This window comes from Mauremys reevesii, unplaced genomic scaffold (genome assembly GCF_016161935.1).
Source record: "Mauremys reevesii isolate NIE-2019 unplaced genomic scaffold, ASM1616193v1 Contig128, whole genome shotgun sequence".
Lineage (NCBI taxonomy): Eukaryota > Metazoa > Chordata > Testudines > Geoemydidae > Mauremys > Mauremys reevesii.
Window position 1 is genome coordinate 135843 of NW_024100747.1, and position 13604 is coordinate 149446.

The 13604-nt window shown below is 44.9% G+C and overlaps 1 protein-coding gene across 4 annotated transcripts; it reads left to right on the plus strand.

The window, feature by feature from the left end:
- The first annotated feature begins 959 nt into the window (after positions 1 to 959).
- On the plus strand, positions 960 to 9803 carry LOC120392940 (butyrophilin subfamily 1 member A1-like). 4 transcript variants are annotated; one of them, XM_039517594.1, is made up of 6 exons: positions 961 to 1243; positions 3485 to 3595; positions 3908 to 4024; positions 7131 to 7478; positions 7990 to 8112; positions 8321 to 9794. In XM_039517594.1, exons 3-6 carry the CDS (start codon positions 3925 to 3927, stop codon positions 8554 to 8556), a joined length of 807 nt encoding a protein of 268 aa, XP_039373528.1. In that variant the 5' UTR covers positions 961 to 1243; positions 3485 to 3595; positions 3908 to 3924; the 3' UTR covers positions 8557 to 9794. The 4 variants fall into 4 exon arrangements, with proteins under 4 accessions (XP_039373530.1, XP_039373528.1, XP_039373529.1 ...); XM_039517595.1 differs by lacking the exon at positions 3485 to 3595 and having other exon boundaries at positions 7990 to 8094; XM_039517593.1 differs by lacking the exon at positions 3485 to 3595 and having other exon boundaries at positions 8321 to 9793.
- The last annotated feature ends 3801 nt before the right edge of the window (positions 9804 to 13604 follow it).

The window sequence follows — 13604 nt, forward strand, 5'->3', positions numbered from 1 at the left end:
GGGACAGGGAAGGGGGTGGATGGGTCAGGGGTCCCCGGGGGAGGTGTCAAGGAACATGGGTTGGATGGGGCATGACCCCCTCGTGAGGTGAGGAGGAGGGAACCTGTTGTTAATATTTTGGCAGCTCATCACTGCCTCTACCCCTTGGTCTAGCTACACCTCACACCAGGAATCCAGCTGGGGTGCGTTCAGATCATTTCCCAGTGACCAGTGACAGCCCCATGAGGGCAGTGTTAAGGTTGCACTGGCCTGTACCTTAACTCTGTATTTCTTGGTTTTCAGACATTTGAGTTTTGATGAACTTACACCAGGTGGGGGAGATAACATCTTTTACGGGACCAACTCCTGTTGTTGGTTGAGACGAGCTTTGGAGCTGCACCGAGCTCTTCTTTAGGGCTGTGTTGCTGGGAAGCTCGTCTCTGTCCCCAACAGAAGTAGTTGATCCAATAAAAGATCTCACATCATCCACCTTGTCTGTGTAATAGACCGGGGCCAACATGGCTGCAACAACACAGCAAATCACTTCTGATGAACCTGATGTTTTGGAAGGTCGCGATCTTCAGTGGGAAACCGGAGCTTCCTTTTTGAACTCATGACTGATTCAGAGTCAGTTGTTCAACCTGTCATGATTTCAAAGAGAATCTTCTTCCTGCTTTTTCTGAATATAATAAAGGAAACAGGGCCACCCAGAGGATTCAGGGGGCCTGGGGCAAAGCAATTTCAGGGAACCCTTCCATAAAAAAAATTGCAATAGTATAAAATATTATATTCTCATGGGGGCCCCTGTGGGGCCTGGGGCAAATTGCCCTACTTGCCCCCGGGCGGCCCTGAAACAAAATGGCAAAAACACCCCTCCCCCCAAACAACAACGCCCCTTTTATTAACATGAAGTTCCCGTTTCCCACACACTCGCGGTACAGCAGGACCGGGGCTGTTTCTTTAAGAGAAGACTCGACCCTCCCCACGGTTTCCGGCGAGGTAATTGACAGTGTTACTTTCACTTTCCCCGGGCGAACGCTGCGAGCCGAACGCAGGTTCATCGATTCGGAATAAAACCAAATTTCTTTTAACAACGTTCTGCGGAAAAGCCAGGACACGAAATTGCAGCTCTTTGATCACCAAAATTTGCTGAGCAACGTGCGTGAGAATCGGGACCAGTCAATGACCATGTCACTGTCCCAGCCAAAGGGGTGAAGTCTGGCCACACCCGGGAGATTTTAAACTTCACAAAAAACCCAACCAGGTGGGTGAATTTTGCTTCAGAAGGGCTGTTTGTAACGCCTGATACCCGATACTTATTGCGGGTTAAGAACTGCCTTTTCTCCTTCTGTTCAAAACACAGGGAGTAAATAATCGTAGAAACTTGACAGAACAGCTACATTCAAAGTGATATGCCGTCAAATACGTTGCAGTTTGTTTTCATATCAATGTAACACGAGACTTTTACAGCTTGTGGAATTAGTCATTTCTTTGTTTTGCTGAATTTTATTCAAGAACAGGGGGCCCAATACTGTTCTTGGGGGAGAGTTGTAACTTACTGTATTTTGAATAGAGGAAACTTACTGCACCAAACCCAGCTGCCATCAGTCTAGTTTTCGCCCTGTGCTGACATTGCAGTTTTCTGCCTCTTGACTGGGGGGCGGGGTGAATCCTTTTATTTTTTAAAAATAAAATTATGCTCAGAATCAATCGAAACAGAAAACTGTCTCCTTTTCTCCTTCTGAACTCACTGGGAATTAAGCATGTGCCTGAAGTTGATCCTGTGTTCAAGAGTGTCACTGAATAGGGACTTCAGGCTATATTAAAAAGGGACATTTATATATTGTGTAACAGATTATCTCCTCCTATGTGAAAAGCCATTCAAGGGGCTATATCATGAAGAAACATATAGGAGTGCAGCTATTTTAAATGGCAGTATTGTTGTGAAATTATGTTTTTGTTTTGTTTAAAACATTTTGCTTATTTTTAAATTTTTAATCACATATTATTGCACAAAATATTAGATTTTAGGGTTTTTTTCAGTTTTCATTTTTCCTCCCTTTTCTCCTTTGAGACAGGATAAGGGATGGGTGAATAAAATGTTTTGTTTCCATTTGATTCGGGTTTCTCATTTTGAATCAATTTGAAATATATTTTTCATTTAGCATCATTTTGTTGAAAAATTAGAAACATTGAAATAATAGGAAAAACAGTTTTTTTAAAAACTGTCTAAAAGCCATATTCTATTGAAGAAAAATCATTTTTGTTTAAGTATTTTGGACCAGGTTCAGTATTGTCAACTCTCAGAGTTATTTGTGATTTTTGTGACTTTTATTTTAAGTCTCACAGTATTTGGTAATTTTCTTAAAGCCCTAATGTTCTAGTTTTTGAGTTTGTGAGAATATTTGATTTCATTTAAAGTAAAAAATAAATCTCTAGTCTTTATAGTTGCAGGGAAAAGTTTAAGATTGAGTGTACCCTCAAGGCTCAAAAATCAAATGGCAAAAAATAGGAACTCAAAATGTATATTTAAAATATTGATTTTTAAGTCAATCAAATACCTTTTTTGACCCAATTTGTGATTTTTTAAAAAATGTGTGTGTACATGGGGGGGGTTGTATTGATTTTCATAAAGCAACAAATATTCTAAAGCACAAAAAAACCCACCCCACAAAAATGTACAGCTTGTATATGTTCCCATAATTAAGCAATTATGCAGTTTTACAGCTAATCAAAGCTACAAGACCAGACAATCATAGGTGCGGGAAGTAGGGATGTTTGCGGGGTGCAGTTTCCCCAGGTTTTATGCGAGGCTCCATTCCTGGTCCCAGGGCTCCGATCATGGTCCCGCACGTGGGGATCCACTCCTGCCCGCCACTAGCTGTGGCCCCAGCCTCAGTCCCTTTACCCCTGTCTGTGCCCCACCCTTCTGCAGATACAGCCCTGCTCCCAGCTCCAGCTCTGAGGGGAGGGCGTGTGGGGTGTGAACAGGGGTAAAGGGGGCACAAGGTAAAAAAATGTTGGGCACTTTGACTGGCTTTCAGCACCCCCACTGTAAAAACTGTTCAAGTGCCACTGCAGACAGCACGAGACCATACAGTACCACACACAACTAACACACTGGGGGGTTACATTGACTTTTGAATCCTGGTTTTGGCAGTGCTGCTGCTCTGTTTTTGAAAGACTCAAACAAATTTCAGTTTTCTGCAATAATTCATCCAATCTACACAAAGCAGTGTATCACACCTATTAATTTAATTCATCAAAGTGCTGTAGTTCTTTGGCAATAAGGGTCTGAAGGAAATGTCAGACACTCAGGGTGGATGAAAATTGATCTTTAAAAAATTAAATGAGAGGCTTTTCTTTCACTTGGATTTTTTTAATTTGAATTAAATACTAGTTTATCTTTCAAATTAGAATTATGATAACTGAGGCTAAGGCATATAGATATAGATATATAATGTATATATGTATAACATTCAGCAGTATATGTTTGCTTCAAAAGTTTTAAAGAAAATCAGATCAATGAAGCGGTGGCAGTCACTGGCTAAGCACCTGGAAGCTCACCCAGCTTGAAGGGTCACCCAGCATTTAACAACAGTAGCCTCTTCTGCAGGTACAGAGAAAATATTTTATTCACTTCAGTGTACCCAACTTGCTGAATTCAATGACTCGTCCATTCAAAGTTGAGAAACCAGTTGGGAGTTGAAAAATCAGGAAAGTTTGTTTTCCGCTCTGAAATTGTCATTAAAAACAAGGTGTGAGAGGATGAGATCTACGCGCTCTAAAATCTTGAAGGACACGGTGACCAGAAACAATCAGTTCAATTCACTAACTACAGATAATAGTTCCTTTTTCTAACAAATCAGATTTGAATGCAAAACATGTTTTAGTGAAGTATTTTTCTCTTCCCTATCCTGTTGTCCAGATCAAGTTACAGTGAAGATGAAGGTTCTTTGCATCTGTTCTAGCTCCACAGTGAGCGCCTCTCTGCCTGATTTCATCATTTTCTTCATTATTTATCACATTCACAAGTTGGAATCAGGTAGGAATCCCACTGGTCCTGCTGCTCCTTGTAGGATTTGTTTCATTGTAGTGATTATAAATCATGCCTATTCCACTCCTTTTGTACAAAACTGAAAAACAAAAACAAACAAAAAAACCCAAACCCACCCCTACAACAAATTTCAGATTGGCTCAATATCAGTAAATAAGTCTCCATTTCCTCCCCAACCCTTCTGGAGGAGTAATTCTCCACGTGCTGCATATGAGGCAATTCAGTTTCTCTATCTATCTAGGTACTTATATCATCATAGTATCTGAGTGTGAGGCTGTATGGAATATGGGTGACCATTTATAATAGCATTGATACCAATATTACAAAATCACAATAAATCTTATACAAGATATGCCATGAGAAATAATTATGCCGCTCTACCCTGTGCTGATTAGGCCTCAACTAGAGTCTTGGGCCCAGTTCTGGGTACCACATTTCAGAAAAGATATGGACAAATTGGAGCGAGTCCAGAGAAGAGCAACAAGGATGATTAGGGGTCTGGAAAACATTTCTTATGAGGGAAGGTTGAAAGAACTGGGTTTGTTTAGTCTGGAAAAGAGAAGACTGAGAGGGGACATAACAGTTTTCAAATACCTAAAAGGTTGTTATAAGGAAGAGGGAGAAAAATTGTTCTCCTTAACCTGTGATGATCGGACAAGAAGCAATGGGCTTAAATTGCAGCAAGAGAGGTTTAGGTTGGACATTAGGAAAAACTTTCTAACTGTGAGGGTGGCTGAGCACTGGAATAAATTGCCTAGGGAGGTTGTAGAATCTCCATCATTGGAGATTTTTAAGAGCAGGTTAAACAGCTGTCAGGGGTGGTCTAGATGGTGCTGGTTCTGCCATGAGTGCAGGGGGCTGGACTTGATGACCTCTCAAGGCCCCTTCCAGGTCTATGATTCTATGTAAGGTATCAGTGGAAAAGGCTTGATTTGCTAAATATGATAAGCTTGTTTATAGGTCTGTATCATCTTTGTATGGTGAGATATAAATATGTGCAGTATATTTGTGTCTCAAACTTGTGCTGTGCATTTGGGTGATACCCCCAGACAGACCGGCATCAGCACTATCCAGCCTGCTGTAGAATGAACCTTTGAGAGAAGCCCGGGGTTATGAGTCAACAGGACATGTAGACAAGTATCAGGGGGTAGCTATGTTAGTTTGGATCCACAAAAACAATGAGGAGCCTGCTGGTACCTTAAAGACTAACAGATTTATTTGGGGAAAGTTATGCCCAAAATAAGTCTCAGTCTTTAAGGTGCCACTGGACTCCCTGTTTTTTCAGGACATGTAGGGACATGCATAGGTGCCGACTTCTACTGGTGCCGGTGGGTGCTTGACTCCCACCCCCCGCCCTGCCTCTGCCCTGACTCCTCCTCCCCATTCCAACCCCTTCCCCAAAGTCCCCCCCCCAACCCCGCTCCTCCCTCCCATTCTGACTCCTTCCCCACATCCCTGCCCCCGCCCCGACACTTCCCTACCTCCTCCCCTGAGTACGTTCCCCCTCTTACCCCCCTCCCTCCCAGAACACCCACTAACATTTTTTCTGAGGGTGCTCCAGCCCTGGATCACCCACGGAGTCGGAGCCTATGGGGTCATGCCGATGGACAGGGGACTCCAAGTACCTTTTCATGCACATGTGCTGTGAGTTTGTGTTTGGGGCAAAGGATATAAATGCATCTTCTCCATTTTGTCTGCAATCCTGCTTCTCGTGTCTGGAGTAACTTCCCTACAAACTGAAGCTTTGAACAAAGGACTGCTAGACCTATCCAAGCTTTGGATGTGTTCCAGAGGGACTTTGCAAGCTAGCAAACTCACCAGTGCTGCTAAGAACCTGATATGTCGATTCTGAAGTCTCTCTCTCTGTATATGTGTGTGTGTGTGTATATATATGAAAGTATCTGACTGCTTTGACCATTTAGCAACTCTCTTCTTTTTAGTTCCTTTTCTTTTCTAATAAAACCTTTAGATTTAGATACTAAAGGATGGGCTAGCAGCGTGGTATTTTGGGTAAGATTCAAACTGGTATTGATCTGGTAATGTCTGGTCCTTTGGGGAATTAAAAGAACATTTTGTAAAGTGAATACATTTTTTTAAAGTAACTTCTCACAGTACTGAACCTATTTGCTGATTGGGAGCCAGAGAGTGGAATGCAGTAAAGGGGGCTGTGTGATTTATTTTCTTGATAACCAGTGTGGGGGATCAGGAGCACAGTTTGTGACTGGTTGGTGAATCTAACTATAGTGTAAACCACCAGTTTTGGGAGAATCTTCTCTCCTTTTGCAGCCTTCCTGATGTTGGCATTTCCACTGTGGGCTGCCCTACGCACCTCTGGTCACGCAGAGCATCCTACTTCACATGCTTGCATCCTCTGTGACCCAGTCCTTTCTCAAACACCAAGGCAACCTGGCTAAAAGCTGAAGTGATTTGGGGTCTGTGGGGCCAAGGCATGTGAGTCCCAGAGTTGAAGACTCTGTACTGAAAATGTCCTGGCAGTGACCTTGTCTCACTAAAAACAGGTGGAGGGGGCAAAGGAGGAAAGCTCAGGAACCTCCACTCATCTCAATGAAAATTGTGTCCTTATACGACGTGATAGGTGGTGGTCTCCAAAGAGGCTGGATCCCAAAACACTAGGGTGAAATCCTAAGAGATCTCCATTGACTTCAGTGGAGTCAGGATTTCATCTTTTCAGCCTTCTCATATTAATACCAGTGCTGAGAATCACATCAGAAATATAGTGAAGGCTGGAACAGATCACAGAGCTCAGGTATACAGGGTATATACTCAAGTCACCCTGTCCGGTCACGGGGCACTGAAATGGCTCTGTGGCATGTCAAATTAATATAAGGGGAGTTATCAGTGACACCCATACCTGAGCTGGCCTGTCACTTTTTAATGTAACTCTCCCCTCCCCCGCCCCCTTCCTTTTCAGTTGCTTGTTATTGTGCCAAATTTTCAATGTTCAGGCTGGAAATTTGATTGCCAGGTGTCTGCCCCAGGCTGAATTTTTGGAAAGTTTGAACCTATTGAATCAGTCATTAATATATTTTTTCCCTCTGAGTTTGTTCTGTTTTTGCTTTGGTGTCTTTCACAGCCCAATTCAGAGTGATGGGTCCTGGTCACCCTGTCACTGCCATTGTGGGTGAGAACATTGTGTTACCCTGTCACCTGTCCCCCAGGATGAGCGCTAAGAACATGGAGGTGAGATGGTTCCGATCTGAGTTCACTTCAGTTGTTCACCAGTATCATGAAGGAAAGGATCAGTATGGAGAACAGATGCCAGACTATCATGAAAGGACCGAGCTTTTGAAAGCTGGCATCACGGATGGGAATGTTTCCTTGCAGATTCTTAATATCAGCTGCTCAGATGAAGGACAATACAGCTGCTTTGTTCAAGATGGTTCTTTTTATGAAGAAGCCCTATTGGAACTGAAGGTAGCAGGTCAGCAGCTCTTGTCTGTATTATCTTAGTCTGGGCTGGAGTTTTTATTCTTTCCTACTGCAACAACTGTGACTAGCAACTTGTGAATTATTTTAGAGTAACACAGTGTGACTAGATTTCAGCACACGACCACATTCATACACTTTGGAAAATATGCTGAAAACTTTCCCAACGTTTTATTAAAGACCTTTTCAGAATGGTCAAGAGATTTCCTTGCCCAAAAGATGTCCACTGAAGTTAATACAGTTGTGTGAGCAGAGAATTTGCCCCTGAACTCAATGAAGCTCTGAATACCATGAATCAAACCAGGCCTGTTCATTCACAGGTTAATCAGTGCTGGTTGGAGTAATTTTTAAAATCAGTTTCTAGTCTTTTGTGTAGCATAGAGGGGGTCATGTTTTCACTCTGATCTTACACATGTTCTGCTGGGGCCTATTTTGTGCTATAGAAAAATACTGAGTTTTGTCCCTGCTTGCAAACTAATGCAAGTCGGGGGGGCGTTATTTTTCAGATTCCTTTTTCCCGAGGGTGAATCCATGGATGGTGGCTCTGAGTGTGATCCTGGTGGTTTTGTTTGTTTCCATTGGCCTCACTGTTTATCTATTTAAAATAAAAGGACATGGGCCAGCCGCAGGTATTTAATTGCTGTGTTGTCACCTTATGGGACTTTGCAGGTGCTCTGTGCCCTGCCCGTGGGTTGGAAAGGGACTCTTCTCCCCAGACCTCAGTAGTTTCCCTGGTTTGTGAGGGGCAGGCTGCGTAAAGGGAGGCTTGAGTTAATTCCATCCCATAGGAGAAGCATTTAATTAGTGTGTATTTGTTTCTCATTCTCTATTCCCTAGATGCTCTTCAAAGAGAACTCGGTAAGTGTTTCTATTTCTCAAATGAAGCCTTGTCCATGTTATTGAAACTATCCCTGGATCCGTCACCCTCCTTGATCCATCACCCTTCTGGATTTATCACCCCTGGATCTGTCACCCTTCTGCCGGGTGGAGTCGGCAGCAGCAAAGGCTGGGTTTACTATCGGGGTTCCTCTGAACAATCCAAAACAGAAACAACTTCAGCCTCCACCCAGTAATCTGGGAAAACTTAGCACTGCCTCTGGGCCCCTCTAAGAGGCAAAACGTCCCACTCACCTGCACTGAGTCCATGTGGAAGAAAAGAAAACTTTCATTACAAGGGAAAGGGAACCCAGCAACATTTTTGGGAAACACCACAGCCGCGATTCCAAACCGTAAGCAAGCACCCACCCTACAGCGCCTTGGGCAGTGTCCTTTGCCTCAGTTTCCTAACTTGCTGTGTGAAAATTTGATAAATGAATGTCTTGTTAACGCACCTCTCCCTTCACTGCACCCCACTCCCAGTCAGTTGTGCTTAATTAGCAAAGACCCAGCCTTCAGAGGTGCCCTCACATGGGTTCACCTCCCGCACCTGAAAGGTGGGGGAGGGGACATTGAGCAATGCATCTGCTTCTGCCTCTGCAACTCCGCCAGCACTTGCTGATGCCTTTGCCACAGCTGCTGCTGCTCCCGGCTGCTGCTGCTCCTGCTGGTTTCTCTTCTGTTGCTCTCCAGTCACTATGTCTGCTGCTATCTCTGCCACCGCACAGCTCCACTGCTGTTACTTATCACTGCTGCTAATGACCACACACTGCCACGTCTGCAATGCTGCATTCTGAGGTTCCACCACCTACCCAGTGAGTTCAGCAGGCAGTGGGGAACCTGCCTAATGAAATCACCATTATTTTTCATTGCCACATTGTCCTTACACCAGATCAAGGTTTGGATCCTAGACCTGCTCATCAGTTGTTTCAGTTCTAACAATCACTCAACAGAAACAAGGACTCTCCATTGAGTCAAGTCAGCTCTGGCTTTAAACACTGGAGAGAGGAGGGTAAAATAGCATTTGGACTTTTTAAGGAGAGTTTATACCATCAGGCAGGAACATCTATCCCTCCCTCTGCTTTGATTTTCAGTGGGATTTGGCATTCCTATGTCTGCTTAACAAGTGACTAAGTACAGTTCTGCTGCCCTTTACTCATAGAATGTGGATACCAACATTTCATTACCCCTGCATTCAATGCTAAAGTGAATTGTGATCCAAAACCAGATGAAATTAATCATTTTGGCAAAAGCAACTCTGTTTGCAGAGCACCTAAGCAGGGTAGGTGTGTGTGCAAAAATGGGCTGCCGCTGAAGTCTTTTTCCCAGTTCATCAGTAGAGAGTTCATTCACGCCCTGCTCATCTATTTTATACTGCTTCTGAGCACTGTACTATCTGAAGACCTTGACAGAATTTCAGTAGAAATAAGGTCCATGGTCAATTTCATAGAGTCTCTGGCTCTTCTCCTTTTCAGGGTAAAAACTTTACTAGGGGTAGGGTTGGGGGTGGGGGTTGGTACAAGATATATCATAGTTGTGAATTTCACTCTTGCTGTGACAGAAAGGCGCTTTGATCAGAAGGGTTTTACAGCAATTCCTAAAGCAATTCCAGATGCTAGGTTCCCTGATCTCCTCTGCAAGTTTGTTCCATTGCCAGATCCTCGACCAAGAATGCTTCATCTCCAGCTATTATGCATGTCCTGCTGGGATTTGTGATCTGCATTGGCTCAGACGAGCACAGCGGGTCAGACATTGAACTTTGGCCATTAATGTAGCTGGGGCTTGATCCTTGACTTGCTCTGTAGATTAGGACTGACTTGGAGCCAGTGGAGGACTGGAAAATGGGCCTGATGTGTCACTGTGGCTTAAGCCCTGGAGAAGGCCGGCAGCTGCATTAGGTGCCAGCTGGAGCCTTCACACTCAGCTGTGGATTCAGTGAACTACAGTAACCCAGCCTGGCGGTGGCAGAGGCAGGGATCACTGTGGCCAGATTCTTGCGCACAGGAAGATGCAGAGTTTCCTAGTGAGCTGGGATGTTTAGACACTGATGCTACCTGGTCACCTAGGCCTAGTGAAGGGTCACATAGGACCTGAGTATTTTCACCTCAACTTTGGTGAATGGGGCTGTACAAATTCAATGGAACGAAGGGGGGAGTCTCATCTAGTTCTTCAAAATGTGTCCCTGCTTCTGAATCACTTTGCTCTTGCCTGGGTTCAGCTTAAGCCAGCTGCTCTTCATCCCAGAGCCCTGGTGTTCCTGCATTTGCTCAGCTGAATTCTCATCCCTCTCTCTGTGTTTGGTTTCAGACTGAGAAGAAACATCATCTGCCCAGGTAACTACAGCTCCTATTGCATTGATATCCAAAGCTCCCCTGCCCTGAGATTTCCCGTCCCTTTTTCTCATACAGTTAACGTTTTACACTAGCTCTTTGGGGCAGGGACGGCTCTGGACTAAGGTGAAAAAACTCAGTCTTGTGTGGTCAGAGCTGCTGGTCTGGGTGCCTAAAGGGTTCCTTTGTGCATGCTGGGAGCTCAGAAGATTCTCAGCGAGATGCTGTTAGTGGCCCTGATGGGGCTGGAGGCTCAGGGAGGGCAGGTGGATAAAGGGCTGGGCCAGGGCAGGTTAATGTCTAGGCTGCTCATTTCAGTTTTCAGAAGCCCTAACAGGGCTGCATGTGCCCAGACAGGTGCTGCTGCTCTAGCTGTGGCACCGGCACATGGCAGCCAGCAGGGGTAATTTGGCACATTCACTGCACACGGACACCCATTGGCTCAGGTGGATGCAGCAGGCACAGAGATAGAGACCCCATCGCACCCTGACTGCAACCCCCCAAACACATGGCAGGATCCAAGCTGCATGAGGAGCCCAGGAGCCGTAAGGGCCCAGAGAGAGCCAGTGTGCTCTGGAATTCCTTGGGCAGGAGGAGTGTTATGGGGAGGGGTAAGCTTAGGGCTATGGAGTAGGAGAGGAATGGAGGGATGCACAGGGATCTGGGGAGTGGGGCCTGTGGGGAGTGATACCTCTTCAAGGGGGCTGTGGCTGAGGCTGGCAACCAACAATACACCCATTGATCATTCCACTGATATTCAGTGGGGAAGTGAGAGAGATACCAGTGGGGGAGGGGGAGAGGGAAGGGAGGAGAGCTGAGAATATTGCTCAGAAGCTAAAGTATTTTTTTATATCAGGTACTACCGGAGAGTGAGGTGTCAGTGGAAGGAAATGATAATATGAAATAAAAACTCACCAGCTACAGCTGGCACATCCAAGAGTTCTGAAGGAGCTTAACTGTTGGAGGAGCTAGACTGGAGAATTGTAGGGTAGCAAACGTGGTACCTATATAATATATGGAGATATACCGATCTCATAGAGCTGGAAGGGACTATGAAAGGTCATTGAGTCCAGCCCCCTGCCTTCCCTAGCAGGACCAAGTACTGATTTTGCCCCAGATTCTTAAGTGGCCCCTGGGTTTAGCAGGCTAATGGTCAAACCACTGAGCTATCCCTCCCTCGTAATGTTAAAAGGCACCTAGGGGTGTGCCAGGGAATGACACATTGGGAAGATTTACAGCTTACCTGGTAAATTGCCATAAATGATCATTCAAAAGAGACTCACAAAACAACTGAAAGATCATGGTAAAATTGTGTCTAGCCAGCAACATTCCTGCAAATTAAAATTGTGACTCACTTTTCATCTGTTAAGATTCTTTTTGATCATGTCAGTAAAGTAGCATGTAAAGGAGAATAAGGTGATATCATATATTTAGATCTTGAAAAGGGTTTTGATTAAGTCCCTCACAAGAATCTTTTTAAGAATCTATTTAAGAAACTAAGTGGTAATGCTGGTATAAATGTGTTAGTCTCTAAGGTGCCACAAGTACTCCTGTTCTTTTTAAGTGGTAATGGAGTAAAACAAAGTAATGCATTGTCAAGGATAAAAAAACTTACTAGGGGACAGAAATCAAATAATAGAAATATTTTATCTGTTATCATAGCAAAGTTTAACTGCAAGGGTTCCTCAACTTTTACAGGGAGTAGGTTCTGTTTATTTATTAATAACCTTGAAACCCAGGGGCACGAGCAGTGTAATTGAAAGCAAAACCAATTGTAATGTTGAGCTGTGGCACCATCTGTAACATAACTTACCTGAGCTGGTACCAGCCAAGCTAGCCGTGCATTACAGAATCGTTGCAGGGTAGGCCTGCACCGCTGTAGCACCTAGTGAAGACACTATCCATGCCAATGGGAGAGCTCCTATCAGCATCAGGGCTGGCTTTAGGCCCAAATCAGGCCCAGCACCTAAGAGGGCCCCGCGCCCAGTGGCCTTTTTAATTTTTACTCACCTGGTGGCGCAACTGATCTTCGGCGGCGGGTCCTTCACTTGCTCTGGGTCTTCAGCGGTGGGTCCTTCACTCGCTTCAAGTCTTCGGTGGTGAGTCCTTCAGTGCCGCTGAAGACTCGGAGCGAGTGAAGGACCCGCCGCCCAAGTGCCACCGAAGACTCGGAGTGCCACCCAGTGAGTACAAGCCCCACGAATCAGGCCCCGCACTTGCTTAAGCCAGCCCTGATCAGCGTAGTTAATCCACCTCCCCAAGAGATGGTAGCTGTGTCAGCAGGAGATGCCCTCCCACCAACATAGACCTACTTACATCGAGAGTTGTCAGTTTTATTACATCCTGCAGAGGTGTGGATTTTTCACATCCCTGAGCGATGAAGTTATACTGGTGTAAGTTTGTAGTGTAGATTTAATTAAGTTGACTCAGCAACATTGCTTAGCTGTGTGAAACAGGCACACCCGAAGCAATGTCGATGAGCTAATCTAACCCTCGGTGTAGACAGCTACCACTGCTTGGGGAGGTGGGTTAACTAGAGTGATGGAAGAATCCCTCCCGTTGCTGTAGTGAGTGTCTGCACTGAAGCTGCAGCTGCACCAATGCCCGTGTAGACTAGCCCTTATGAGAAGACATCTCTTGTACCTCTCTCCAGGATGGGAGCTGTGGCCTGTCTATATCTGATACAGAACCCTCATCTGCTAGTAGTAACTTGGCAACCTACTGTGCACAAGGAGGACGTGACGGGAAGTGAGGTAGCACAAAGGTAGCAAAAGTTACTCAGGCTCGTCAAGTCCAGTGAAGTCTGTGAGGAGGTTCAGAGGGACCTACCCACTCAAGCTGCGTGAAAGGGAAACATGGGAAATGAAGTCCATTGGTGATAAATTAATGCTCAGTGGAGGGAAAATATTGAACAT

Coding starts and splice junctions, on each gene's coding strand:
- LOC120392940 (XM_039517594.1), top strand. CDS start 3,925: ATGAAGGTTCTTTGCATCTGTTCTAGCTCCACAGTGAGCGCCTCTCTG. Junction 4,025..7,130: donor CATTCACAAGTTGGAATCAG/GTAGGAATCCCA, acceptor TGTCTTTCACAG/CCCAATTCAGAGTGATGGGT. Junction 8,113..8,320: donor AGGACATGGGCCAGCCGCAG/GTATTTAATTGC, acceptor TCTATTCCCTAG/ATGCTCTTCAAAGAGAACTC.